General features: G+C 37.9%; 1 protein-coding gene across 1 annotated transcript in view; it reads left to right on the plus strand.

The window, feature by feature from the left end:
• The window catches only part of epha5 (EPH receptor A5), a 68,656-nt gene that overhangs the window by 31,376 nt on the left and 9,701 nt on the right, over positions 1-27,579 (plus strand). The window contains exons 4-15 of the mRNA XM_008423865.3: positions 2,942-3,097; positions 3,667-4,005; positions 14,365-14,489; positions 15,526-15,615; positions 16,306-16,375; positions 16,485-16,587; positions 19,498-19,565; positions 20,990-21,115; positions 21,665-21,850; positions 22,270-22,331; positions 26,688-26,755; positions 26,852-26,993. Coding sequence (XP_008422087.1) covers positions 2,942-3,097; positions 3,667-4,005; positions 14,365-14,489; positions 15,526-15,615; positions 16,306-16,375; positions 16,485-16,587; positions 19,498-19,565; positions 20,990-21,115; positions 21,665-21,850; positions 22,270-22,331; positions 26,688-26,755; positions 26,852-26,993 — 1,535 coding nt within the window. The remainder of the gene's footprint in view (positions 1-2,941; positions 3,098-3,666; positions 4,006-14,364; positions 14,490-15,525; positions 15,616-16,305; positions 16,376-16,484; positions 16,588-19,497; positions 19,566-20,989; positions 21,116-21,664; positions 21,851-22,269; positions 22,332-26,687; positions 26,756-26,851; positions 26,994-27,579) is intronic.

Below are 27,579 nucleotides of genomic sequence, written 5' to 3' on the forward strand. Positions count from 1 at the left end.
GAAGAGTCTATTTATCCTGCATAAAAATTAACCTCAGTGATGTGAAATACCTTAAAAATTGTGAGATTAGCGGCATGTAATTGATTTTTCTTAACACTATGTTGCACATTGTAATTAGATTTTTTTTTTTTCTTCATTCTTATAATTATATACTGCTTCTAGAAGGAAAGCATTTCAATGCAGTAGTTAAATCAAACTAGAAGTATATTACGTTTTTCTGTTTCTTTCAGTCGATCTTGTTAGAAATATAGATCTTAGTTTTTGGGTAAAGTAGAATGAAGTAAATGTCAACACAATAAAAAAAAATTTTTGCTCTTCTGCTGCTTATAAAGGCGGACACTAGTATGTCGTATATTTCCAATGTGAACAATAATCACCGCTGTTACAAGAGACAGCTGAATGTAATCTTTACCGGTGTGAATAATTATAGCAAGCCAGACGATAGTAGGTGTGCATTAGAAATGAGTGAAAAAAGATTTTTTCATATATATCTTGAAATGACACTGCATTGTATAGAATCTGATTTGTTTGTGTATGTGGAAGGACCTCACAACCCATTTTTATTGACTGGCCTCTGGGGATTTTAAAATGGTCGAAGTGAGTTTTACAATAGTAATAAATGTCCCCATTCTTTGAAGCCATAAATGGCCGTGTTTTTTATTTGCTTCAGACTGTGGATGGTATGAAGCTGGACCTTACTGGCACATACATTTATTTTCATGAATCGAGGCAGCTTTCAATGAGGAATACAATGGGTGTTTGTAGGAGGTCTGGGGGGGTCAATATGCAGATAAGTTATACATAAGTGTGTGTTTATGTGTGTGTATTATACACATTGTGGGATGTATGTAATGTTGGGCGAAAATCAGGTTTTCCAGAATGAACAAAAAATATTTTTCTGTCCTGAAAAAGGCAGAGGTACCAACTTCGTTATGGTAATTGACATTGGAGTCCAACTACTCTAAAATGGACATGAACATCTTAAAGTGCTATTGAAATACATATGACTTTATGAAATACCAAGTTCAAATTGAATTTAACCATCACTATAACATTCATTCAGTTGTTCTAGTTTCATCATCAATGTCCATCAGGGTTTGATGGCTTTGCCAAATATCAAACAATTTTTCTTATGAAAGCCTTGTTCTCCAGTGTGTGTGCGCGCGTGCAGGGGTGTGCGTGCGTGTGTGTGTGTGTGCTGGAGAGAGATTTCGAGGTGAGACTCGGAGTGATCCAGGGCAGAGGGAGAATTTTTCAAGAGTAATGTTCCATGACAACAGACCAAGGTTCCGTCAAGGTGAATCAGAGGCACTGCTGCCTAACGACTTACACACACACATGCACACCCACAATCCCACCAATCCTCCATTGTCTTCTTTTTTTCCCCTTCTTTTGTGTCCCTCATGTCTCATTCTTATAAACCTGGCCTCTATCTCTTCCTGTCCCATTTCACTTTCAACATTGTGTTTTTCCTCTCCTTGTCTTTATTTTGCTGTCTTCAAACCAGACATTATATTATGTAGGTGCTGACTGCTTCATAACAGCTACACAAAAACAACACTGGTCAAACAAGTCTTTAATTCTGTGGACAAAGAAAGAAAACGCATAGCTCACCACTTACTTCACCTCTGTGATAATTACTACAATGCTATGTGAAAAATATGTCCCCTGGTACAGATTTCTTCAACTTTTAGCTTTTGTGTCTAACTCAAATGTCTCTAAGTAATGGTGAATTTCAGACAAAAATAAGCAGACTAAATGCCAAATGTATATATTTTTAATAACTTCAATTGCTAAGGGTAAAAAAAGCTGCCCAAGCCAGCCTCAACAATGACTCAATAATGGTTAACACCACTAGCCAAATCAATTTCACTTAAATTTAATTTCAGTTAGACCTGTAAAACGATGTGAAAATACGAAAATGTATCAAAAGCAAAATGTTAAGGCCTGATCTGAAGTTTAAGATTAGGATTAGCAGCAAAGTCATTGGCATCGTTCAGCACGGAAACAGTTAGTCATTTAAAACATTTTAGATTCCAGTGAACTACAGTGAGAGCCATTTTAAGTCACAGTTTATGAATGGTTAAAAAAAAAGATTTTGAAGTTAATAATCTATTGCCCTCTAATATGAATAAATTCAATTAGCATATTATGCAACACTTTGTCTTGCAAAATATCTGTGGACAACCTTTTCCTGTCTAGTTGTTTTTGTTTTTTGTACGTCTGTCTGGGTAAGCCTCCAATATCAGGAAGAAGCTAAAAAGTCAGTGATTGATGGACCTGAGGTTGAAGCCATGGCAACAGATTGTTGATGTATTCCTGGGTGTTGTAATTCTAACTGCATAGTCCCCCTGTCTATCTGCCCCACTTAGATCAACCATTGGGTGTGTGATTTTTTTTTTAAGGCGAGCAGTATGCTGTTTCTTTGCTTGGTGTTTGTTTGTTCTGTGTGTGCTTCACACAGGGACCCATAATTGTGCAGCAGATGTAAGTGCAAACAATTTGACAGGTGCAACTTGTATATCGCTGAACTGAAGCCTTTGAAATAGGGTGGGGAAAAAAACAACTGTAAGGGAAATGCCTTACTTTTTTGATGAAGACAATATAACAGGAATAGTGTGACAAGGCTGTGTGGGTTCACTAAAACAATAATCCCAAGAGTAACATGAGAAGAAATCTGACTTCAAAAGAAACAGAGGTAGAAGTGAGACAAATCCTTGTTTCCTTTTCATACTCTACCCTTTTTATCTCTAATGAAAGAAAACCTTAAAATTCCAACTAAAAAACTTAAGGGGTAAAAACAGACTGTTTTACATTTATACTCTTCTTTTAATCTGGCGTCTCTACCTGGGTCTGCCTACTCTTTACTGTTTTGAAGTCTCCTCCTCGTCTCATTTTTCCTTCACCGAACTTCCCATGCTAAACCTTTTCTGTCTTTCAGTGTGCAAAATGGGGTTTTACCGCTCACAGCTGGAGTCTTCAGCCTGCAGTAAATGTCCACCCCACAGTGTGGCCAGACAGATGGGGGCCACGGCCTGTAGCTGTGAAGATGGATATTATAAGATCGACTCTGACCCTCCTAGTATGGCCTGCACACGTAAGGATTTAACACCTATTTTGTTTCCACAAATTTACTTGTAATGTGGGACACCATGTGTGGACTGATATCTGATGTTCTACTACGGTTCCACACTATTTAACTTAGACAAACAGTTTTTGACAAATACTCCATCTGATGGTGTATTTTGAAATTTTGACACTTATGAGACGTGTCAAAATTTTGACAAGTTTTGACACAATTTTGAGAATGTTATCTACACCAGCTGACCAGCAGTGATCTGCACCGGGTTAGAGTAACTTCAGATGGAGAAAACATTGATCATTCAATGTTTTAAAATATCTGTATAAAATGCAATCGTGCATCTTGCTTTTGGTGCACCTGACAGATTCAAATAGACTATATGTATTGGGAGTTCGGTTTCATTTGTAAAAGTCTCGTCAGTTTTAAATAACTATCCTCTTTAATCCTTAGCATATTGATACTCTATATTTGATACTCTTTCCTGCAGTTTTTAATTAATCAGATGGCTAACTCATGATAGCCATCTGATAGATAACCAATTGTTTTTTTGTGATGTATTTAAATTGTTTTTTTGTTTTTTTTAGGCCCTCCCTCTGCACCACGGAATGCAATTTCCAACGTCAATGAAACCAGTGTCTTTTTGGAGTGGTCCATTCCAGTGGAGACAGGTGGCAGGAAGGACATCCGCTACAACATCCTGTGCAGACGTGTTTTACCAGACGGCAGAGGACTGGAGGAGTGTGGCCCCAACGTGCGGTTTCTGCCACGCAGGCTTGGTCTCTCGAACACCTCGGTGATGGTGGCTGACCTCCAGTCGCACACCAACTACAGCTTCCTGTTGGAGGCCATCAATGGGGTGTCTGAGCTTGCCAAAGACCATGCAAAGCAGTATGTGACACTTAATGTGACAACCAATCAGGCAGGTATGTTGCACCTCATTTCTGTCGTGATTACTGAGCATTGTCAGACTGTACATGTGCAGTTTACGTTCCAGTTCGTCTGGTACAATCGGCTTTTTCATACAAGTACAGTTATTGAAAGAACATTAGCCGTGATGATACTTTTTCCTGTAGAACAGAACATTATTACTTGTTGCCAAGCATTTTTTTAATCTTCTGTCTAATCAGCCAACGCAGATCAGCATGTCTGCTTCCAGGAACAAATAGCCGAGTGTGAAAACAAAGACTCCAGATGATCAAATTATCACAGTATTTGTCCAACAGATCTGTCGCTGTATTAATTTTCGCTTATGTACTGTCCCTGTTATCAACAGCAACAACAACAAAAAAATCCCTTGCTGTCCGATATGTCATCAAAAAAACAGCTTGGTCCCTTCATTTGGGGGAGAAACATTCCATAAACAAGATTCACAGAAGTCTGTGGCATAATGAATGTTCCTGATTTGCAAGCTGTCGTGTGTATGGGTTCTGTGTGCGGTAGCAGGTGTTATGCTGCTTTCATGCCAGCAGTGATAAATCATTGTGATAAAGCAGTTTGTTAACCGTAGGAAGCTAAATACTTTATGTACACACTCCTGACCAAATGTCTAGTAAAGTGGCTAAACCCAATAGACCACCCTGATGTCGGACAATGGAAAGAAGCATTGCATTGATGTGACATTTGCTTACCCACTTACCCAGGCTGCACTTTTTTTGCTTGGTGTCAGCATTGCCAAAAGGATTTATGTTTAAGTGCAAGAATAATGAGACAGAATTTTATTTTATTTTTTAATTTTTGCTATTTTTTATGCCTTTGAACAATCTAGATAATCTTAGAAAATGATTTCATGGATTTTGTATGCTTCTAATTTAAAGTTAATTCAAAACTTTACACTTTTAGGTGTATTTAGGTGAAAACCATAGACATGTTTCCTTGTGACACCAAGACATCAGGAGAATGAATGGCTAAGAGGGTCAAATAGTGTAAAAGCAATTTCTCCAAAAACAAATAATAAAAAAAAAGTCTGAATATAGTTTTCAGTGGTCTGATAAAAGTCTAGTCAGACTTGGTTAGGACCAAATATTTGTTTGGCCACAATCACTGTTTTTGTATTTAAATGAGAAAGGAGGAGGCTTCCAACCCTTTCAACACTACCCCACCTTTAAAGTACAGTGGTGGCAGTATCATATACTTCCCAATGGCATTAAGAGGAAAGAACCAAAAGCTTTACCCAAGCCATAACTTTAAATAAAATAAAAATAAATAAATGAGGAAATGTTATTAACGACTGAAAGGTTGCAAAATCTTTATCGCATTGCAGCTCTCATTGCTTTGGCATTTAGCAAATATAAGTTATTTTTGGTAATGCTAGCAGGCCCCAGGAAGTTTAGTGTGATTTAATGTCAGACTCGGCAAAAACAGGTCGAGGTTTTTTCCAGTGCATATAAATGTATGTTTATATTGTGTCATAGCTGCTTTAGGGCTCCTTTCTTTTTAAATGAAAAGCAGAGCTCATATTTGCTTTGGTAACACATTATCATATTTATAGGAGGTATGCACTTGTGTAGCTTTTATTTGCTTATAATGATCTGGTTAGCTCACATCGTAATGAAACGAGAGAGACATGAGATTACAGTTCTCCTCCCCTAGGCTTCCATCTGGAGGAAAAGCGAAAGAAAAAAAAAAAAAACAAACTGCGTTGAAGGATAGGGTCTGCTGCGTTTTGCTGAACAGATGGCATGCTGGGATTCAAAGAACAGTAGGTAGTATTACTAGCAGCCTCAGTAGGAGTCGTAGTGGTTGTAAAAGGGCAGATAACAGATATGGTATGTGTTGAAGGCGGATGCCTACAGATAGAGACGGAGGCAGATGGCTGTCTAACAGTCAAGGCTGCTGACAGTCCTCTAAATGTCTCGTCACTACGGCTGTCAGCGAACTGAGTGGATTACACCGGGCTATAAAACTCAATTTCAGGTTATTGAAGTTGTAGCTGGATTAGCCAATCACACGACCAAATGGAGATTTGGGATTAAGTTAGATTACACTCAGGAGCCGCAGGCAGATAAATTGCGCTGCTCTTTGGCAATGGGTGGGTTAGGCTAGAGCTGCGGTTGGTAACCTGATATGGCGCTGAATTGTTTTAAAATCACGAGCTTTTAAAGTCAGAACAATTGTGTTTAAGACATTCAGATTTCTTAAGTGAACTTGAGATAAACCCTAGATATGCATCAAAGCACATGAATCAAACTTTTTATCTTTTTATCAGTTTTTTCCTCAAAATAGTGCAACATCATTCACAGTTTTATGGTCAGTTTTGATCCAGATAGGAGAATTTAACGGATGGAAGAAAAAAAGCACATGTTTTTGTTTAGGACTTGTTTAGGACTGATCAAAGCTGACTGAGTGAAAATTGCCCAACGCTGATCACTGACTACTTTAAATTAAAAGGTATCTTCCTTGAAGATTAGCCTGTTTAGTCAGTCTTATTTAATGGAAAAATAGTATTCAGTCATTTATGTTTTGTTTTTGTTGGGGGGTTTTTCAGCAATACGACAGTTCAAAGTGCTTTACACCATAAAAACATCACAGAGGCACCAATTGTGAAACAAGCCACAATCATTACATTTCATCAAACGCCACCTTCAAAATCAACAGACCAAATTTGTCGATGCTGCAGGTTTGTTAGTAGTTGTACAGAAAATGAAAAAGGTTACAACGTTGCCAAAATACATACCTTAATTTTCATTGAATACATGTATACTTATTAACCATGTGCATTACTCATGTGTTCAATATTGCAAGTAAGTTTTGAAGTTGCACCAAATATTTTTTGCAACAAATTTGCAAAAAATAAAATATTTTTGTTGCAAAAATATATACATATGAGGGCAGGGCGGCAGTGTGCAAACTACAACAAAGGGAAATGAGAGCAGAGGAAATAAAATATTGAGATGGTATGACTCCTCTTTCTAAACTGGACTTTAATATTTTTGTTGAAGGGCAAAAACCAATCAGGATCAGTAAAGTGAACAGATTCTCACTTTGGGATCAATAACACAAGGTAAGCCCCTCAAGTCAGTTTTAATCAAAACAAACTATGCTGTGTGAGCTGGAAAATAAAATTGTCTGCACAGCCAGCTGTGAGGCAAGTGCTTGTAGAAAAAAAGTGCAACAATCAGCTATATTCACTAATGCTACGACCGCTTCCTGCTATCTTTTTCCCCCCTCATTACATTACTTTATAAGGACTGTATTGGAAGCGTGCATTATTTTCTTTGTGTAAAATGCGTCACCTTGCTGAAGTGTTGACACTACTTGAACTTGACGAGCATTTTGGCATGCTTACAGAGGAAAATAAAACGTAGCACACAACCTTCAACTCATCCTAATTGTACAACATGGTGGGAGTGGCTTTATGCTGTGGGAAGGTTTTTTTATTGGTATAAAAAAATCAATCTGATCAGAATGATGGGAAGATGGACGAATTCAAAGGACTACAAAAAGTGAGAGTTTACTGGAGGTTCACCAAACAGCAGGACAAGAACGATTTATGTTGTCAGCATTTCAATGAAATGTCTTAGTTCGGAATATTTATGAAATTTTTTTTTTTATTTGCAAGTAATAGTTGCCACAAATTTCAGTTCTAAATATCCAAAAGTGGTAGAAACACACTTCTGAAGACTGGGAAGACGGAGGAGGAGAACAGTAATCATTTTTCAGAATTTTATTTGTAAAAAATTATGTAGCAAATATTTGTAATTGTTATTTTCCGTTTCGAAATTCTGCCCTTCTTTAAGTGTGTGATCCGTATAAAAATCCCCCAAAAACGGGGTTCAGTTGGTGATTGTAGTTTGTCTGTATCTCTGCATCTTTGAAACTATAAAAGCATTGCAGCACCATCAGATGGAGAAACATCAATTACTGCTGTCACTTTGATGCCACTAAAACCCGTCCTATTAAATATAACATCACACCTGTAGCGACGTTCGTAATGAGAGGTTTAACTGCCTCTGATCTACCAGCCTTTGACTCGAGAGTAATTACCTTGTGAGCACCTTGATCACTGCACGGAGCACACGGCAACATTTTTGCGTTCAGTCTGTGTGCTTGTTGTGTTTTTGGTGGTGGTAGAAAGCATCGAGACAGAACTCCTGAGGGACATAGGAGCGAGAAACACTCCGACTGCTGGGAAGACTTGGAGGACCTGCTGTTTGATGTGTGCACAGTGTCGCATGTGATAAGAAAACCATGAAATAGCCGATTTCACAGCATCTCTGAAGTCTTGCTGCATAATAAAGTGTTGTCGCGAGGAGGTGATTGAGGAATGTGAAAAGTTGGGGAGGGAAGAGAGAGACATGACGAGGTAGAGGCCAAGGGGACAAATTGGAGAATTGATGTGGAGGACTTTGATAGAAGGAAAGGTCACAAAACAAAGAACAAATGAGAAAAAAGCGTCTTGTTGCTTTTGGAATCTGTTTTAGAAACATCTTGCTCTTTAGTATTGAACTTGGATTTATTTTGTATCCAGTTTTTAATAAATAAAACAAACGTTACTCGGTTGAGGAAGTTCCCACAGTTTTAGTAATTTCACACCTTGTATTTTTTGTTTAAAAAAATGTATGAAAACCTACATATTTTGGTACTATGCTATTTTCCTGTGAGAGTCTCATACCAGCCCATGTGTATTTGGCACTCTGGTAACAATGTGCCAAAGTGACTAGATCCCTGCTGGACATTTTAAAAAAAAATCTCCATGTGAGCAAAACCTGCTTGTTTAATCCAAATGTATGGCCCAAAACTGGCTTTGGAATGCAAGTAAAATTATTTGAAATTGTTATTTATCTCTCACAACCCACAGTTGTAATTATTCTAAATTATGTGAGATAATCACGCAAAAAATCCTTCTAATTTACCATCTTTATTTTGGGTTATTTGTGTAATGTTCATAAAATGTAGGGCCATTGTGTAAAAATGTACTGGTACATGAGTTAAGCTGTTGCTGGCTATTCATCACATAAATTGTGATGCATTGCCTCTGCTTGTTGACAGTGCATTTCCTCCTGCTGTAGCTGCGTGTTTGTTGTTGGCTTCCATACAGAATGCGAAGAGGGATTGTATTGGATGGGAGACTGTACAAAATCAAAACATATGTAAGGGAGCAAATTTTTGTTAGTAGATAAAGTTGCTGCTGCCTGTGTGAGTCTTTTTTTTTTTTTTTTTTTTTTTTTACTTGGCGTTTCTGGAAGCAAAGGAAAAGTTGACAACCCAGTTAAGCCTTAAGCCTTTTAGATGAGCAATCATCTTATTTTGGCCTTGGTTGCAGTTTCAGTGCTGCCTCGTTTCTTCAACTTTAGTGAGCTGGCAGAGAAAAATAAACGATTGAAGCCAGATATATGCATACACTGTTTAAAGAGACGAAACCTTTCTTTTGCCACTGACGTTGCAATGCAACTGTACCTTCAAATTCACATTCATTTCACATTACTGTCTTTAAGCAATTTAGAAAGGCAGAATCTGAGTTAAATTTTGGCTGATCTGAAACGTATAAATATGTACAGATCTTAATACATTTCTTTTTAAATGCAAATGGGGCAAGACAGCCAATATTAGGATTTTGTGTAGGATGTCATTAGCAACTGCAAAATGCAGTGCGTGAGCCAGACTGCTGGGAGCCTCTTGCGGTACACTGTGTGCCACATGTGTTGTTTCCTCTGTTTCTCCTGTGTCTGCTACCCAAATCACCTGATGGCAGCAGTGTGTGTAATGTTTTGTGCACTGCTGCAAACCGTCTCACACAGCATTGCTCTGTGCGATAACAATGTTAAGGGGGTTTTCCTATCATTTTGGAACGCAGGTACAGGTGAATGTTGAAGAAATAATTAGATTTTCAGTTGCGAGGCTGAAGTTGGTGACACAATGTCTACCACTGCTTTATTTAGTTTGTATGCAAAGCCAGAGCCAGAGATGCAGGGATTTCAGAATCCCTCTCCAGTTCTGAAGTATGTGGGTGGCGGCAGCATGTTTTTTTTTTTGTTTTTGTTTTTTTTTTTACTTCACAAACTAAGTGGCATCTTGAGAAAAGATGGAAGCCACATCTAAATTGAAGCTTGAGAACAAATGGGTGACTTTAAGAACACTAATTTTAAGAAGGCCAAATTGTTTACAAAATGGTTCAAAAGGGAGATATCTTCTAAGAATGACCAATACAAAGCCCTGATCTTAATCCTTTACACTTGTTTGTGGACTGTAAATGTGTGTGCAAGCATCATTCCTTACCAATCTAACCCTGTTACACACTAATTCTATCTGATGGGACGACCCAAAAATCTACTAATGATTGAGAAGCTTGTGGAAAAATACCCGAAATGTTTGGTCAAAGTTATCAAGTTTAAAATGCATTTCTACTACAAAGACAATTCTACCAAACCAAAGAAAATCTGGGTAAACTTATCAATTTGAAGAATGTTTGAACATATTTTTGTCATTATTTTAGAATAAATTGACAAGACTAACTGGTCTTAAAATGGGAAATGTGGTCATATTTGATCTTACTGCGGTAAAAAAACTCTTTTATAGTTTAAGTATATCATGTTTCATCTGTATATAACTACAGATATAAAAACATGATGTCTTCACTGTTGAGATAGCATTGCAGACAAAACATACAACAGTAGCTGGAGGATATACACGAGTATGTTATTGGTACTTTTTCATGTTTAATTTGAAGAAGAAAAAAAAATTTCTTCCATGTAAACCTTCCCTTAACAACTCCAACACGCATTTAATTGACAAACGCATTAAATGGTGGCCATGTAGCTGCTATACACTCCTAGTTTGAGATTATCACCACGGAGCAGGCAGGGATAAGGTTAAATCATGATTTCTAATAAAGGCTTCCCCCACCCTCCTCTCTGATTTATTGTCCCCCTATCTTTCTGACATTCTCCAAGAATCATTAAAAAATAATAAACCAGTTAGTCTAAGGCCCGCATTGATTTTTGCGATGGTGCAGACAGATACAAGTCTGACAGGGTTACGTTCGGCCATGTAATAATGTGCTTATCCGGAGAAGGGCATGTACTCATCCTCTGAAGTGGTTTCTCACTCGCTTCCAACATCTCTCTTTAAGACAAAAATATTATCGCCACGAGGCTTAGGACAAAGAGAAAACTAGTATTATGGCTGCCATTATGACATCACGGCAGTCGCTGAAGCACATTCGTGCTCTGCGTTACTGTTCTGAAGTTGCTCATTAGCAGGTTGAACGGGGAGTGGAAGTGTTTAAGCAAAGATGCTTCTTCACGCTGTCTTCTCTGCTGCTAAAATAAATGTGTTGCTTGGGCCCTGCCAACACTTTTTTAGCAGGTCTCCTACTCATCTTCTCACTAATATTTCGTTTCTCAGTCATTTTTTTTTTCACTTCCCTCAATATAATTTTCAAACCTGTCCAAATCTTCTCTCGCCTGTTACTCTTCTGCATTTCCCACTAAAAACCCATATTAAAATTACTGCAACGATCAGAGGTTTGGTGAGCGTGATTTCTGACAAGCATATTTGTAAAACTCTGACCTGCCAAGACTGATTTTAGCTGTTTTTAATTTTTAAACTTTATGGATATATTACAAATTAATTTCTCCTAGTAATAAAAAGAGTTGAGTAACGACTTCCACAACCAGTTTTCTTGTCCTGCAGCCTGTAAATAAGAGGTGATGACTCGGTGGAAAAGATTGTATTCAGCTTAAAATCAATTTATTCTGATTTTGGGTCTATTTCTGTATGCATCTCTAATTAAAGTACTTTACAGTTTATGCAAATTAATTTAGCTAATGTTTAAATTATGAAAGTCTGGGCCAATTTTAGATATCAGTTTTGCTGTTTTGGCCAAAAAAACTATATTTACCTGTATTATATATTTTTCCTTCCCCTTGTGACACTATGAAATAATCACTACATTACTTTCCTGCTTACTCACTGCCACATGGCCTAACAAAATACTCGTTGCCCAACCTCCTTTCCACTCTCGCTCTTTCGAAACACACACTGCAACAAGATAGAGGTAAACATCATATTTTTGTTGCTAAAACCAGAGCTGCTAAATCTGAAGTATAAATTGCTGACGCATATAAAGAGGGCACATCAACCTTCAGAACGTGACGGTTGATGTTCACAAAAACAGACTGAATCCACTTTGATGTCTTCTGGTGTCAAACAAACATTTTTTATACAGTTGAAATGTGTGTGTACATGAAAGACTAAGAGAAATAACAAAAGAGGAGTTAAGGAATATACTTAGTCGATAACATTTGATGGTTGAATCCTTTTTAAGTACCAAAGATTGGTGAACAATTAACTCCCTGCTATTATGGATGCAGTGCATCATAAAGATAATTGCTCTAAATGTATGCATGTTTTCTATTTTCCTGTATTTGGCTCTAGAATATCGCCACAGAGTCAGTACACTGCTCACTTGCCACTGCAGACAACAATGGCAGCAGGTTTCCAAAACAAGCTTTAGCCAAATGTATAAACTTGAGTTGATCTGGTAAATTTGATGATTACATCTGTTTATATGCAATTTGAGATTCCCTGGTATAATGTTTTGTCTTGGTGTGAAATATTTCTTTATAAAGCAAACACGAAGTCCCCAGCATAAAAGCAACCAAAAGTATGACTTAAAGTTGCAAACGTCTGGCGTCTGCTTCAAGCATTATGCCATTGTTTGATCAAATACTCCAATATTTGATCTATTCTGCAATAAATGCAGTAATAGATATGCACCTTGGAGCAATTAATGTGGCATTTTTTTAAAAATCTGTCCGTACTGCAGCATGACGTGGCTCACCAGTAGAGGGGCAAACCGTATGCTCAGGCTACACTCCTCGGCGTAGATGTTGCATGTTCAGTTCCCAGCCCCGGGTATCTTACTGCACGTCTTCCCCTTTTCTCTTTGCACTGCTTCCTGTCCAGCTACTCTTGACTAGAGGCTACCACTGCCAAAACCTAAGAAAATACATCTTTAATCCTTTATTCAGTCCTGAATAAAGGATTTTACATTTGATTATTGACTATAATCAACTGTAATCACTTATGACAGCACTGAACACTGCATCCATTTTTGCAGGAGTTAAACTTTTTTGGTGTAGCGTTGATCATGATGCTTCTGGGAAAATAGTCATTACTGAACCCCTGCCTTTATTCCATTTAAGCAGTGAAAGTGTGTGTGTGCGTGTGGGTGTGTGTGGGTGTGTGTGTGTGTGTGTGCGTGTGTGATGTGGTCTCTAGTTTCAGGCTTTTAAGATGTTGCAGATAACACTTCTGTGCAACCATCCACTCAGGATTTAGTTACTGTGTTTGTAGCAATGATTTATTCCCTGTGGAGTTCTGCTGAGGCTATTGAAATCCAAACGCTGTTTAGCATTTGTGCAGGAGACAGGCACTGCACGCGCACGGGAGCATGCACGTATGCTCACACTCGGACGCCACCAAGATGTTGCCTGAGGGAGCATTTTGCCTGGTTAAAAGCTCTTTATGTGTCAGAAACTCTCCAACTGTCCCTCTGAGAGACGGCCGAACAGCTCGGGTTACAACCGGATGGCTCCAAGATTGATGGAAACTCGCACAACTTGGCTGCTGACTTCGCCTCAAAATAGAAACAATACCTGTTCTCAAAAGCAATAATCGAAAGTGAAATCATAAAGGAATCGTTTTTGGGTTTATTTTATTTTTATTTTTTTGTTTAAGTTTCCGTCTTGAAAGTTTGACGGCATCCAATAAATTCTAGGGGTTGCCAGGTTTTGTAGCTTCAGGAGACGGTCTCACCTAGACGTGAGCAGGAGCTGAATTGACTTTCTGGTCTCATCAAAATGCACCTGCTCCATTTCAAGATATAAAGGGAGTATATAATTAGATACAGGTGTACTCAGCTTGTAAACATCCTTAAGCAGTAAATCTGCTTTCAGAACCAATATCTCTGGTTAAATTAGAACTCAGTGGACCGAGGAGGAAAACCTCAAACAATTCTGGATTCCAGGAGGCTTTTTGGTAAGAAACCTGCAGGAACAACATAAAGCAGAATCCTCCTGTTTTAAGAAGTAATGAAATTTAGAATTCTGTAAAATGTTTTAGTTTTTTCTACTTAATGTCTTGGCAACTTTGCTCAGTTCTTGTTTGAAATTTATGGAGGCTTGAATTGTTTTCAGTTATGTCAAAGCCAGGCCACGAAACGATCATTTTTTTGCATTGACTGTCATCAATCTGCTATAGTGGGTTACAAATAATGAAAGGCAATATAATATTTGTGAACTGTTGTAATATAACGTAACAGTATATGTCTGTGTTTGCAGCACCGTCCCCGGTAAGTGTAGTGAGAAAAGGCCACACAGGAAAGAGCAGCATCGCCCTTTCATGGGCAGAACCCGACCGGCCCAACGGCATCATCCTCGAGTACGAGATCAAGTATTTTGAAAAGGTAAGGGTGAACAATTTATTTATTCCTTGGCTTCTCTTTTCTGAGATTGAAAACTTTTTTAGAGTGGAAGACTTTTGGGTTGGTGTTTAGTTTAATGATGTAAGTTGCATGAATGTCAATCATGTCACTGAAATCATTGCAAAGTACAAATTTAAGTTTTCTGGTGTTGTGAAATGTTTTATTCTTGGAAATAGCTGCATTTTTTCTATTTCATGCCTTTCTCTTATGATTTAAAAGCACAAAAGGGGGGCTGCACATTGCTGCGGGCAAATTGAAAACATTTGATTCCCGTTTTGCTTTTGCTTTTTCAGTTGAAGATTTCTGACTGAATGTGAATTCCTTGTTTAAAAAACTGAATTTTTAAGCATGTCCACAAAAATGGACTTCAGAAACTGGCTTTTGGAACGGCAAAACATCTTTGCTAAAATAGCAGTTTATATCAGAATCGCCGTGTGTTAACCAACACAGTAGCTTAGTATATATAAAGGTTTTCTTGACCAGTTTGACTTTTTTGATGATGCATATGTTTTTGTTTTTTTTCCACTGGATTAAGGTCAGCACAGCAATACGATGCTTTCATCCGTATCACTGTTTCTCTTGTGCCCTTCCTCTTTTCCTTCTGCTTGGCTCTAATGTCTTCTTTTATGGAAGGTCAGACTAAAGGTTCACATGAGAACACAGTGCAGTTTGTGGTCAGTGGTCGGCTAATGGCCTCAGGCTTAATGGAAGGAGCATTTAGTTGTGTTTAAACCTGATGTGGTTTCAGCTTGGAAACCGATGCTTGCACACAGGGATTAAAACACATTTACCACACACACACACACACACACACACACACACACACACACACACACACACACACACACACACACACACACACACACACACACACGTCACAGGTGTCCTAAGCACATAAATGATCAAAAATCTGGATGGAAAAACAAATGCTTGTAGATGAATGTCATACTGCCCACCATGCTGAGAGATTAAAAGCTAATGAGGTGGATTTAATTTCTTTTCTCTGCCGCTGCTACAGGAGCAGGACTCCAGTTATACCATAATAAAATCAAAAGAAACAGAAATGGTGGTGGAAGGCCTGAAACCTTCGTCAGTCTACATCTTTCAGGTAATACCTTCAAATGATAATAAAAAAAAGATAATTAGACTTTTTTTTGGGTACTATTACCTCTTGACCTTCTCTGCATTTTGTCATGTTAGAACCACATTGTTAAATGTACTTTATGCACATAAAGAAGTTCAAATTTTATCCCATTTCCTCCTGAGAAAAGTAGCTCAATATCAGTCATATTGGACGTCTTGCTTTGGTTCTCAATTTGATTTAGGTCTGGACTTAAACAGGACCATTCTCTGCTTGGAATTTTGCCTGCAGATTGTAAAATTGTTTTTGGGCTAATTTGATAAGAACTTTTTGCTGTGCATCTTGTCTGAATTACACAATAGAAGTGACTAAATGCACTGTGTTCATTTCTTAAAGGCCAGATTTTTAGATATGCCTATGAAGAGTTAAGTTGTCCATTCAACTGATGTTTGCACCTGAGCTATAAATATCTTAAAATCCAGATAAAATACATAAAAGTTTGTGGTTGTAATTTTAGAGTTTTTAAAGTAAAAGTTATATGAATAGTTTCGCAAAGCAATGCAATGAAAACAAAACAGATGTTGTTATAGGGATAGATTGCAAAAAATAGCACCTGATTTAAATCGCTTACACAGGGTCAAATTCAAAATGAGTAAAGCAAACATGAATATGGAAATGTTTACAATGATGCAAATGATTCTTGATGATGCGTCGCAGGTACGAGCCAGGACCTCAGCAGGCTACGGCGCATTTAGCCGACGTTTTGAATTCCAGACGAGCCCTTACTGTGAGTACATCAGAGATGGGAGCGCGACAATGCAATCAACAATAGGTGCCAGGTGCAGCTTTGTGTGCTTACCGCGTGTGTCTAATCTCACATCTTTTTCTTTTGGCAGTAACTGCCACCAGTGAGCGTGCTCAGGCTTCCATAATAGCGGTGGCCATCACGTTGGCGCTGGTTCTGCTGGCGGTTGTTGCTGGATTCCTTCTCAGTGGACGGTGAGGCATAAATGGATATGAAGGAAAAGAAATGAAGGATTAAAAGTTTGAAGGGTGGGGGTGAGGGGGTTAGACATTAATTAGCATTTGCAAAAGTATATAATAAATGTGCCCAACAATGCTATTTTAACTTGCAGCATTACTGGCATTGTTTGATTACAGTTTTATTTTGTGTGTTCCTAGCTGTTTAGAAAAACCTCTCTATGTTGGTTCATGTTGTGTGGTCTTTATAGCATTTGTCTAGGGACAACAGTTCAACAATGTCTTTATAACTGGGTGTTTTTTTTTACTTTCCTGAGGCAGTCAGGTGGGCAAAGGCCAGCCACTGGTCTTTTTTTGCAGATGCAATGTCGCTGTTTGCTTTATTTTGACGGTGCAACTCCTTCACCGAAATATGTGCAGACACAAACAGCTTCGCTGAGTGCTTCAGTATCAAACGGAAAGATTCTTTGGTAGAGTTTTACTTTTAATGGTTAAATTGATTACTGCTGGCAGTTATGAGGACAGAGCTTATAGAGGACTGTAAATCTAACTTTTGGGACTGGAGTTGATTGAAGGAGTCTTCTAAAAAAAGGGCTACTTAAAAAAAATGGAGATGAGAGATGAATCAATGTTGCCTGATTCTATAAATATGTAAAGTCTATGAAAATCTGGGGAAACTACAATTTTAAAGCTGTTCAGCATTTTCAGCAATAATCTAAAGCTATGATGTTTTTAAAAGTTAAAAAAAAAGACCAGATTGCACAATGATTGGTACCTTTGTGCGTAAAACTCCCTTTTTAACTTAAAAACACCTTTAATTGAGCATTTGTCTGTTTGCACAATCTCATCCTGTGTGAATCCTGTGTCCTTTCTTGCATTTCATTTTCTTTAGCTCAACAGCCCAACAGCTTATCTGTGGACCACGATGGTCAAAGTTTGATTTTGTGCCTCCTGGACTATTTGTTTTAATTTGGTCATGTATTTTGGTTACTTGTTCTACATACATTTTTTTAATAGAAATAAGTTCACCATATTTTTGTTTAAAATGTCTTTGTATTTCTAATGGCTCCTTAACCTCCTGTCAAGATTCCCTGAGCATTTGTAAGAAAGTTAAGCTCACAGCATCAACGACCCTAAACCACACAGAGAAGTGGGAGTGAGTTTCTTTTACACATGTTATTTCTATGTTTTATGCCAAATGCCCCTGGAGCATTTGCTGCAATTTAGTCTCATCTAACCAAAGCTCACAGTTCTAGTTTAAGTCCCAGTAGAGATTCACAAACTGAACACATTTGCCTCGGTGATGGTTGGACAGAAAAAAGCCGTTTTCTCGCATCAGCATATAGATAACATCAAATGAGGTTTGTGAAGAAATTAGCTTTAGAGATGTTTTTTTTTTTTTTTAACCCGCCTTGCTATCCTGCTCATTGTCTGTGATGGGAACATAAATATGGATCCCCATTTACTCTGATTGCTTTTGGCTAAGAGAAATCGGCATTTTTGTCGGATCATTTTTGTTTACCCAAATGAAACAGAATCCATTAGTAAAAAAATATCCCTAGAAACTCTGATCAACTAAAAATCATCAAATGTAAATTAAAGAAATGCTTTAGTTGTATTTATCTTAAATAATGATTTAAGATGCAAATAATTATTCCACCTGATTTAATCAAGACAATTTTTTTTCCTGCACTAAATAAAGGTACACAAATTACCAGATGTATCTTTCAGCATTGTTTGCTGCTAGAATATGGTTCTGTCATAAAATATGAACTTAATGTAGAGGGTTTATTTTTTTTACATCTTCTTTTTACAAATCTTAATAAAAGAGTGGAGAGCACTATATGTATGTACTTGGAAGGCTGCCCAGGCACTAAAGGTGCTCACACCTCTTTACTCAACCACCTAACAGAGCACTCTCCACCAGACACCGCAGACAGCCCTTCTTCACTAAACCCAGCTGTCTTTTCTTGCCTGGCTGACCAACACATTTGGACATTATTCCAATGTGTGTGTGTGCTTGTGTGTCATTGTGCTCCATTGTATTTAAGTACCAAAAAAATAGTTAATCACCTTCATCCAAAACAGTTGGTTGACTTTTTTTTTAACGCATATATGAGGCTGTTATTCAATCAACTCTGCAAATACACAAGAGACATGCCTGTTTATTTAACTTATTTATCTCTATTGACACGTGCAGTGTTTGTGTTTGCTTGTAGGATCACATTAAAAACCCATCAACCCGTTTAATCTGGGATATCGGCGATTATCTCTGATGCCATTTGTCTAAATATCAACATACGGTAGTCTTCTGAGCACAAACACGCGCGGATATAAACATGGAGGCAGCATACAAATTAATTCAGGCTTTGACAGTTAAGGTTGCGCAGACGACCCTTCTCACATGAACACTACAGGAGAAGAGTAAGTGGTTACAAAAAATGTACTGCTGGTCCACTTGATCGTTTTTTTTTTTTGTTTGTTTTTTTAACATATGACCTTTTGTTGGAAAGTAATGGGCCTTTTCTAGTGCACAAAAAAGTCAGTGCTGGTTTTGTTGAGGGAAGCTTTTTTTGGACAGCTGTATTATAGGAAAACTGCACGTTTGTGTTCAAAGCGTTGTGCTTTTCAGCATTTTCAGCAATAATCTTGAGCAGCTTGAAATGTGGGTTAGATTTGTAACTGAAAATATAGAAAGGATTTTCTGCTTTTCTGTGTTCACCTGGGATTCAGTCATTGGCTATAATATCTGAGTTCAACTCCTGCATTTTATACTTTATTTCTTTTATATCTCTGTGTACTTTCTGGTTTCTACAATGGGAAAAAGATCAATCAATCAATTAATTACTGCCTTTATAAATAACAAAAGTATTTATTTAAAAAAAATTTCCTGACAAGTTTGTCTCCATGTTGTCTTTCGTTCATTAGGCGATGTGGCTACAGCAAAGCAAAGCAGGATCCTGAAGAGGAAAAGATGCATTTTCACAATGGTCACAGTAAGTCTAAATCAGCCTAAAATGTAGGGTACACCAATAATATCAGTGCATGCACAAATCCAAGTTCATCTGAGGTTTGTGCCGCTAAACATGTTTAGCGGCGGGGTCAGACAGTGGTCATGTCGTCATGTCTCTGTTTATCTCTGTAAGCCCGAATGTCTGCAAGCAGTGCACATGTCACTGCTGTGTGCCAAGAGCTATTTTCTGAATGACATCCATGTTAGTAGAGGACACATAATGCTCTGATGCATTATAGGTTGTGACAGCTTAATATATTTGTCCATATTTTTGGCGTTGCTCCCTGCTATCCATCTGTCAATTCCTGAACCAGCTGTAATGGATATAACAGCTACAACAGAGAACATCAAGGAACCAGTAAAGGATGCAGTCAAACCAGTTCTCAGCATAGCTTGGCTTATATCTGTCTGCAGTTTGACAAATGCTTATAATAGGATTAGAATTATATATATTTATTTTTGCTTTGATGAGCTTCTCCAATTGGGGAAAGGTAATGAAGAACTGTTGGTGAATATGCATAGGGTACTAAGTTTTTACATTCGAAGAAATAAACATCAAATCTGCAAAAGAGTAAAATTATGAAATTGAGTCGTCTCTTAAGTTATTAATGACTTAATCAGTATGCATTGTCCCTCTTTATAAAATTGGAATTACCAGTCATATTCAAGTGGACTTTTGTTGACATTAGTTGCAAGAAAGTAAAGAGAAATCTAAATACTCAGATTTTTTTAGCTGTAGTCCTTTTCAAAGGTTCAGAGTGATTAATTCCTTAACATATAAAGCTCTAAGTTTGTAAATCATTTCCAATAATAGCAACTGCTTGAGGCAAAATAAAAGTGGTTTTAAAAAGACAGAAGTAATATGGCGAGCACCATTTTTATTGCTTTTTGTTTACACGGCCTTACTTTCGGCTTGCATGTTTTGTTCACAGTACGTGTTTTATACAGAAAGTTCATTGGGGGCGCACCGCTTCAAAGCTCCATTTCCCATTTAAATATTCATCAGCTTCCTGGTACACAACTGCCCAATATAAACATAGCTGTAGTTTCAAGGTTCCTAAAGTAACATTTACATAAAATTCTGTGATGTTTTTGAGACTGGAGTTGTTTCAAGGCGGCCCCTTTTGGTCTTGGCCCCACTCAGGCAAGATTTTAGCTTCAGCACCCAACACTCCAAATTTACTGTATGAGAGATTTCTACTGCTCAAAATCTAGTCAACGATTTTGAGGTTTTAGCAGAACTTTACTATGAAAGCCCTGAGTACTTTGTGAACAGATGTAAATGGTAATTGTCTAAATAACTATTAAAAAAAAGAGAAGGTGGCCTCATTTTGTAAAATGTCAGATGCATTTTCATTGGATGACCCAGAGTGCTAAACAGAAATTGTGCTGTTTTTTTTTCTGCAGTAAAATTCCCTGGTGTCCGTACTTACATTGACCCCCTCACTTATGAGGACCCCAACCAGGCAGTGCATGAGTTTGCACAGGAGATTGACGTCTCATGCATCTCTATTGAAAGGATCATCGGTGCTGGTGAGTGAAATCAGCATGCCTGTCTCAGTCTGTTCATACCTTGCAGATAAATGGATTCTTATTCAGAGAAGGAAGCTGATCTAGGTATAAAAATGAATAGATTGCTTTATTTATATATTCAGAGTCACTAAATTCACTAGAGTGCTTAAAGTTGCAAGGAATGAAAACAGCCAGCCTTATTTCCCTTGATGGATTGACCTAAACTTTTATACACCATGTTTTCCCCTGTCTCGTAAATCTGTACGTTGCATTTGCAGTCAGATTTACCCAACATATTGATGGATCTTTTAACACAAAAAAGCAGCTCCTTTGGATGACTGCAACCTATTTCAGAAACTAAAAGAATTGAATCTGAATTGCTGTTACTTTTAAAATAAGAACAATAGATTGGCACTACTAATTAGCTTTAATATGTTAATATATCAGTTTCAAACATAGGCCAAATATTGCATTTATTTAGGGATTTATTTCACCTTTCTTTTCTTATTTTTCCATTTCCAAACAAGACCATTTTTGAGGCCAACAAGGATGTCTCTTCTTTCGCTGCAGGGGAGTTTGGTGAGGTGTGCAGCGGACCCCTGAGGCTGCCCGGCAAAAGAGAGATCCAGGTTGCCATTAAGACCTTGAAAGCAGGCTACACAGAGCAGCAGAGGCGGGACTTCCTGTGGGAGGCATCGATCATGGGCCAGTTTAACCATCCAAACATCATCCGCCTGGAGGGAGTCGTCACCAAGAGTAAGTCCACCTGAATGATTTCCAAAGCTGATTTTTTTTTTTTCAATCCCACCCTCAACCTGTGTAATTCAGTGCCAAAAAGACAAACAGAAGAAAAGATATTATTGAAGACTAGAAGTTTTGCATTACTCCTGAGACTTTCTTGTTGGTTATGAAGCCTCCACTCTTGTTTGGAGTTTGTCAGCCATCAGAGTGAACTTTTTTTTTTGTAATTGATTAGCTGCTGCGGCTTTATGATGTGTATCATTAACGTTTAGAGTAATTGTGATAAGAGTTGCTTTTATTGAAAGTAATTCCTGTTAAACATGTTTTTTGTCAGTATGTTATTTTATTTTATGTTAGAGCATCTACATTTTGTCCTCACACCTTTATATCTTGCATAATATTTCTTAGTAAAATGTGTTTTTCATACCTCTCAGGCAAGCCTGTGATGATCATCACTGAGTACATGGAGAACGGCTCACTGGATACCTTTCTAAAGGTAGGTGTGGGAAAAGATCAGAATTAACAAAAGGTAGGTTCATGGGGAACTGATGATGGATAAAAAAAAAGTGTGAAGAGAGCTGATTCGGATAATAATTGGAGTCATAAGTACCTTGTCATTTGTGTTGCTCACCGTAGGACAATGTGTACACACACTAGTCTTTCGTGTGTTAAGAAACCTATTTTTATGGTTCAGTGATTCATAGGTGAGAGTAAAGTGGTTCAACAAAAAAGCAATATTTTTTCAAAACTACTTTAGAGATTGGACTGAGAATGAGTGGGGAATAACAGTTAAATTGAACAAAAGAAAACAAAAGAAAAATGAACTACCTCCAGTAAGCCTAACAAAAAACTGATCAAGAACATGACATGACAAACTCGTTATTTGTGTAGGTGTCTATATGTTTTTTAAGAATCTGGCAGTGGAATGACAGTCAAGCTCTAAAATAGTGTTTCTCAACCCTGGTCCTCAGCGCCCCCCTGCTCTGCATGTTTTAGATGTGCCTCTATTCCAGAACAGCTGATTCAAATGATTGTATGACCATCAAGTACTGCAAAAGCCTGTTAATCACCCAGAGATACAAGTCAGGTGTGTGGCGGAAGGGAAATACCTAAAACAGGCAGGACAGGGGGGTGGTGAGGACCAGGGTTGAGAAACACTGCTCTAAAACATAATGAACTGTAATTTTGAACAGCATGTCGTTTTGAAAAAGAATTGAAGCATCAGATTTAGATCATGGATTAATAGGGAAAACATTTGTGGGAGATCTGCTACTCTTGCTATTTTTTCAGCTTGTAGTGTTTAGAGTTTGGATTTGTAAAATCAGCCTTCCACAACAATCGTAATCAAACTTGTGAACTGACAATAAAAAAAACAATCACAGAAGATCATCTAATTTTGATATACCAAGCCAGTTTGTCACCAACTGAAGCTAAATCCATTATGCTTCACATTTTAACAGAAGTGAATAGGTGGTTCATAGAATTGTTTATATAGATTGTTTTTGCATAAAACAAGTCATTCAAATGTACAGCAATAATGGACTTCATAAAGAAAATGCATTCACATCGTGTTTGTTTAAGAGATTAACTCTCTGCCAAGCAGTTATTTACCAGTTATTGAGAAAATGATCCACACACTCTTATTTTGATATATTCTAAGCATAATCGATATTGATGTGTTTGTCTTTGTGCGTTTTTCAATAGCAGTCCCATTTCTCTGCTGGTGGAACAGTTGAGAAATCTTGATATAACATCCAGTTATATTAAATATTCCAAGAAGGTGCGGAGGGAATGTGATTTGAATACATTTTCAACACAGTCTACTTATTTTAGCATCATATCTCACCTTAAATGTGTCACAGATCACTTTACCAGAAAATTTGAAAGTCATCTGAGCACTCAACTCCAGAATAGTATCTGGGCTGTGAAGACTAGACTTTACTGAGAGCAGAAAATGAACTGTAATTAAGAAGGAGGCTGGCAAAGCTCTGAATGCAATGAGCCGTCTCCAGTCTATTCAGTGAGTACAATACAAAAAATTCTCAGGTGGCACAGAGGACTAAATTCTTCCATGAAAAGGGTATATTTCTAAAGTGGGTGGCTAAATAGAGCAGTGTGCAAAATGAGGTCATGTGATTTGGGTGATATTAGTGCCATGAAGTGTAGTTGTGCTGCAACGGCAAAGCAGATCAGAGCCAAACATGATGTTCTTGGTGTGACTGTATGGAAAAGGGGGATGCTGTGAGGCGATATTCAGAGACAGAGCTGTGGTCAGTGGAAACTGCTGACAGGACTGTATGGTGTGCCTTTGGCTATAAACTTTTATGGTAAAAGAAAAGCCTGGGATATTGGGAACCAGCAGTTGAAGGGCCACAGAAAACCCTGTGAAGTAATTACATGGATGGCTGGTGTACTGAAGCTGGTGTAAATGACACAGTCAGGAGAAAACCAGTGACTCGGCCCAGTCCTGGATTAGCTGTCAGAGCTTTGGACAATACATTGTACCCCTGATAACTCACATCTTTGGCTTAACCTCTCATTTCACATGTAAGTGGGATGTTATGCTGTGGATGGATGGGAAAAGTTGTAAAGGAAAACTAAAGTTGGAAACCATCTTGGGGGGGAAAGGAGTGTTGTGGTTCAGCTGCAAGCCTGCTGTGGAAACACGGAGATTGGATGAGAGGAATGTTGGAGAGTTTACATTTGGATTGGAAGGAGCTGAAGCTTAAACTAACAGTGAAAGCTGTCATTGGGTTGAGTAAACCAAAGCTCCTTTTCAGGCACTTGCTGCTTTCCATTAATCTGGCAGGAACTCAAAGTGTCAGCTTTGTCTGAATGAGCGTCCCAGTGCTTTTCCGAAGCAATTGGCAATGACAGTCCTGGGTCAGATCTAGTTTAACACATTATCAACCTCTGAGTACCCACATGACACCTTGCAAACTTCCCAACTTCATAGTTTTCACTATGACAAAAGTAGAGCCACCGCTTTAGTTCCTGACAGCATTCTGCATTATTGATAGTGCAATAAAGCCCTAATGAGTTGGAAACCACGAGGAGTCCCATATCACACCACCTGCTTGAGCGGTATAAACATGTTAAAGGTGCTATTTTTACCCTGCTTCTCTCTCTTTTATTTGTCTAACGCCACAACTGTTTGCTTGTTTGGCTGGCATACAGAGTTTTTGTGATGTGGCTTACTGCTGTGAGAAAACTGTGATGCCCAAAGGGCTTAATAGAGTCGTAGACTCTGCTGCGGCTCAACCTCACACACATTCATGACGGTTTTGACAGTCTTCCCGGGTGAAGTGAAAATAAGTTATTTCTTCTTGGGCTAAATACAAATACAATGCAATAAATCCTTTTTTTACTGAACAACTAAAGTAAGTCATACTTATGGGGGACAACTTGGGTAAAAAGACATTGTGGGATCTCAGTGTTGCACTGATGAGCTAAACTATATTCTTTTGCTTGAATACATAAGTCTCAAACTAGTGTGAAAGATAACTTCGTTACCTCTCGGCTGACTTAACACGGCAGTTAAAAGAAGTTGAGAAAATGACTATTTTCCCAGAATTAATATGTATGTTAGAAAAAGGTTAATCAAAAACAAACCATTTAACTTACGGCTGTAATTAATTATTTAACTTCTAGACGACTCATCAATGCATTGGTTATGATATCTAACATAGTAATTAAGCTTAAACCGTTGAAGCTGATTAGGAAACTAAAAGCTGCCAAAAAGCTGTCAGTTTCACGGCATTGTAAAGGAAAGTTGTTTTCAGGCACATATCTGAGTTTTGGTCCAATTTTTTTAATATCAAATAAGCAAGAGCCAAACTGAGGGCAGGAGGAACGCAATAAAAAAAATAATGAAAGATAATCGGCCAGTTTTTGGTAACAGACTACCAACAATAGTGTCTAGTAAAGGAAATTGTTATTTTGCTCCAAAAAGTGCTGCTGTTCATCTCTGTCTGTGGAAGTTGAATTCATCCTGGAACAGGAAGCTGCTTGGTCTGTTGGTCACATTTAGGACAGACGAGGTCTTCTCAGACCTAGGCTATCATATACTGAGATTCCTTATTTTGGATTTGGAACCAGCATACTGTCCTGTATGATAATGTTAGGAATTAGAAAACCCATGTCAGTAGGGCAGCACATGTAGCACTTAAATCTATTTTTAGTTGGTGTGTCTCTAAAGAAGGGCACATTTTATTTAAGATACCATGATGGATGTGCATTTGTGCATTTCCATTGATTTCGCAATTTTCTGAAGCCTTTATGTTGTACATCTCATAAATTTTATTCTCTTAAGGATGGAAAACGCTGCCACATGCACATGTACAGAGGTCAATGTGCATTTCAGTAGTAGTCCTCAATGCTTCCTTACCAAAGTTGAGTTGTATAGGTTAAAGCTGGGTATGCAGAGAAGTGTTTGTTATTGATTCTACACTATAGGTTAATTAACTTTGTGGTTAGGGCAGCCTGGAAAAAAACGGCGTATCTTTCAGTAACATTGCCATGTCATGTCTGCCAGTCTTTCTTTGTGTTTTTGTTTTACGGATTCACTTCTACAAACTGCTGACCTTTGGACTTACAGAACAAAAGACATGTAATTAGATTCAACCAGATTTCTTTAAGAGTTTCATCATAAAGCCACGAAGATGAGCCAAACTAAGAATTCTTTGATTGAAAAACAAGGACATCACAGAAACCTTTTTATTTCTTCTCCTTTATCCTCTGTATTTCAACATTATATGAAATCAGTTTGATGTATTCAATAGTTTTATTAGTGTGGGATCTGGATTTCATCAAGTTTATACCTTCCTGTGTCCTGAATTTTTGTTCGCTCTAGAAAAACGACGGTCAGTTCACGGTTATCCAGCTGGTTGGTATGCTGCGGGGCATCGCATCTGGCATGAGGTAAACATTGTTTTGACACAAACACATCTTGAGGGAACTTGCTAACCATGGACAATGCTTATTTTTTATTCTAACCATTGTGTCGAATCATTTCAGATACCTGTCAGACATGGGTTATGTCCATCGGGATCTGGCAGCTCGTAACATCCTTGTCAATAGCAACCTTGTGTGCAAAGTGTCTGATTTTGGTCTTTCCCGAGTCCTGGAAGATGATGCAGAGGCAGCATACACTACACGGGTAAGGCTTAACACTCTGTTTTGTGTTTCTAAGTTTTTAATGTTTTATATTATGACTTTATGTAATATGACTTGCAGTAAGTTATCTGCAAATTCCAGTTTTGATTAAATATGTCGGTATTGGAGCAAATGCCTTCTTTGGTCTGCACCTTCTCTCACACTTTTTAAGTTGGTGATAAACTTGGTGGTTCTTGAGTTATTTTTGAATAATTTTACTTCTTTTTTTTATCTGGAAATCAAGAAGGTTGAATCCTTGCATAATGTGGTATCTGAAAAAACTAATGTCCAAAAATCAATAAGCACACTTTGGAGCTAGTTTTGTAGCAAAGCAAGCAGGAATAAACCTTCTACAATCATTTCAACCATGTTTTAAAAATCTGTCCACAATGTTTTAAAGCCAACTGTGTGCCAATAACATGTATGTCTAATTTAGTAAATGTGTGGATTTGTGAAAAATTCACAGTAAACTCAAACTTGTGCAGGCAGTTGTTTCTTGAAATCACTGAAGATTTATGTCATAACTTCCCCCTACCGTGGAAAGAGAAAAGTCCAAATGAATCATACATTTTGTGTGCATCTCTAGGGTG

The sequence above is a fragment of the Poecilia reticulata genome, chromosome 12 (assembly GCF_904066995.2).
Source record: "Poecilia reticulata chromosome 12, P_reticulata-male-v2, whole genome shotgun sequence".
In the NCBI taxonomy this organism is placed as follows: domain Eukaryota; kingdom Metazoa; phylum Chordata; class Actinopteri; order Cyprinodontiformes; family Poeciliidae; genus Poecilia; species Poecilia reticulata.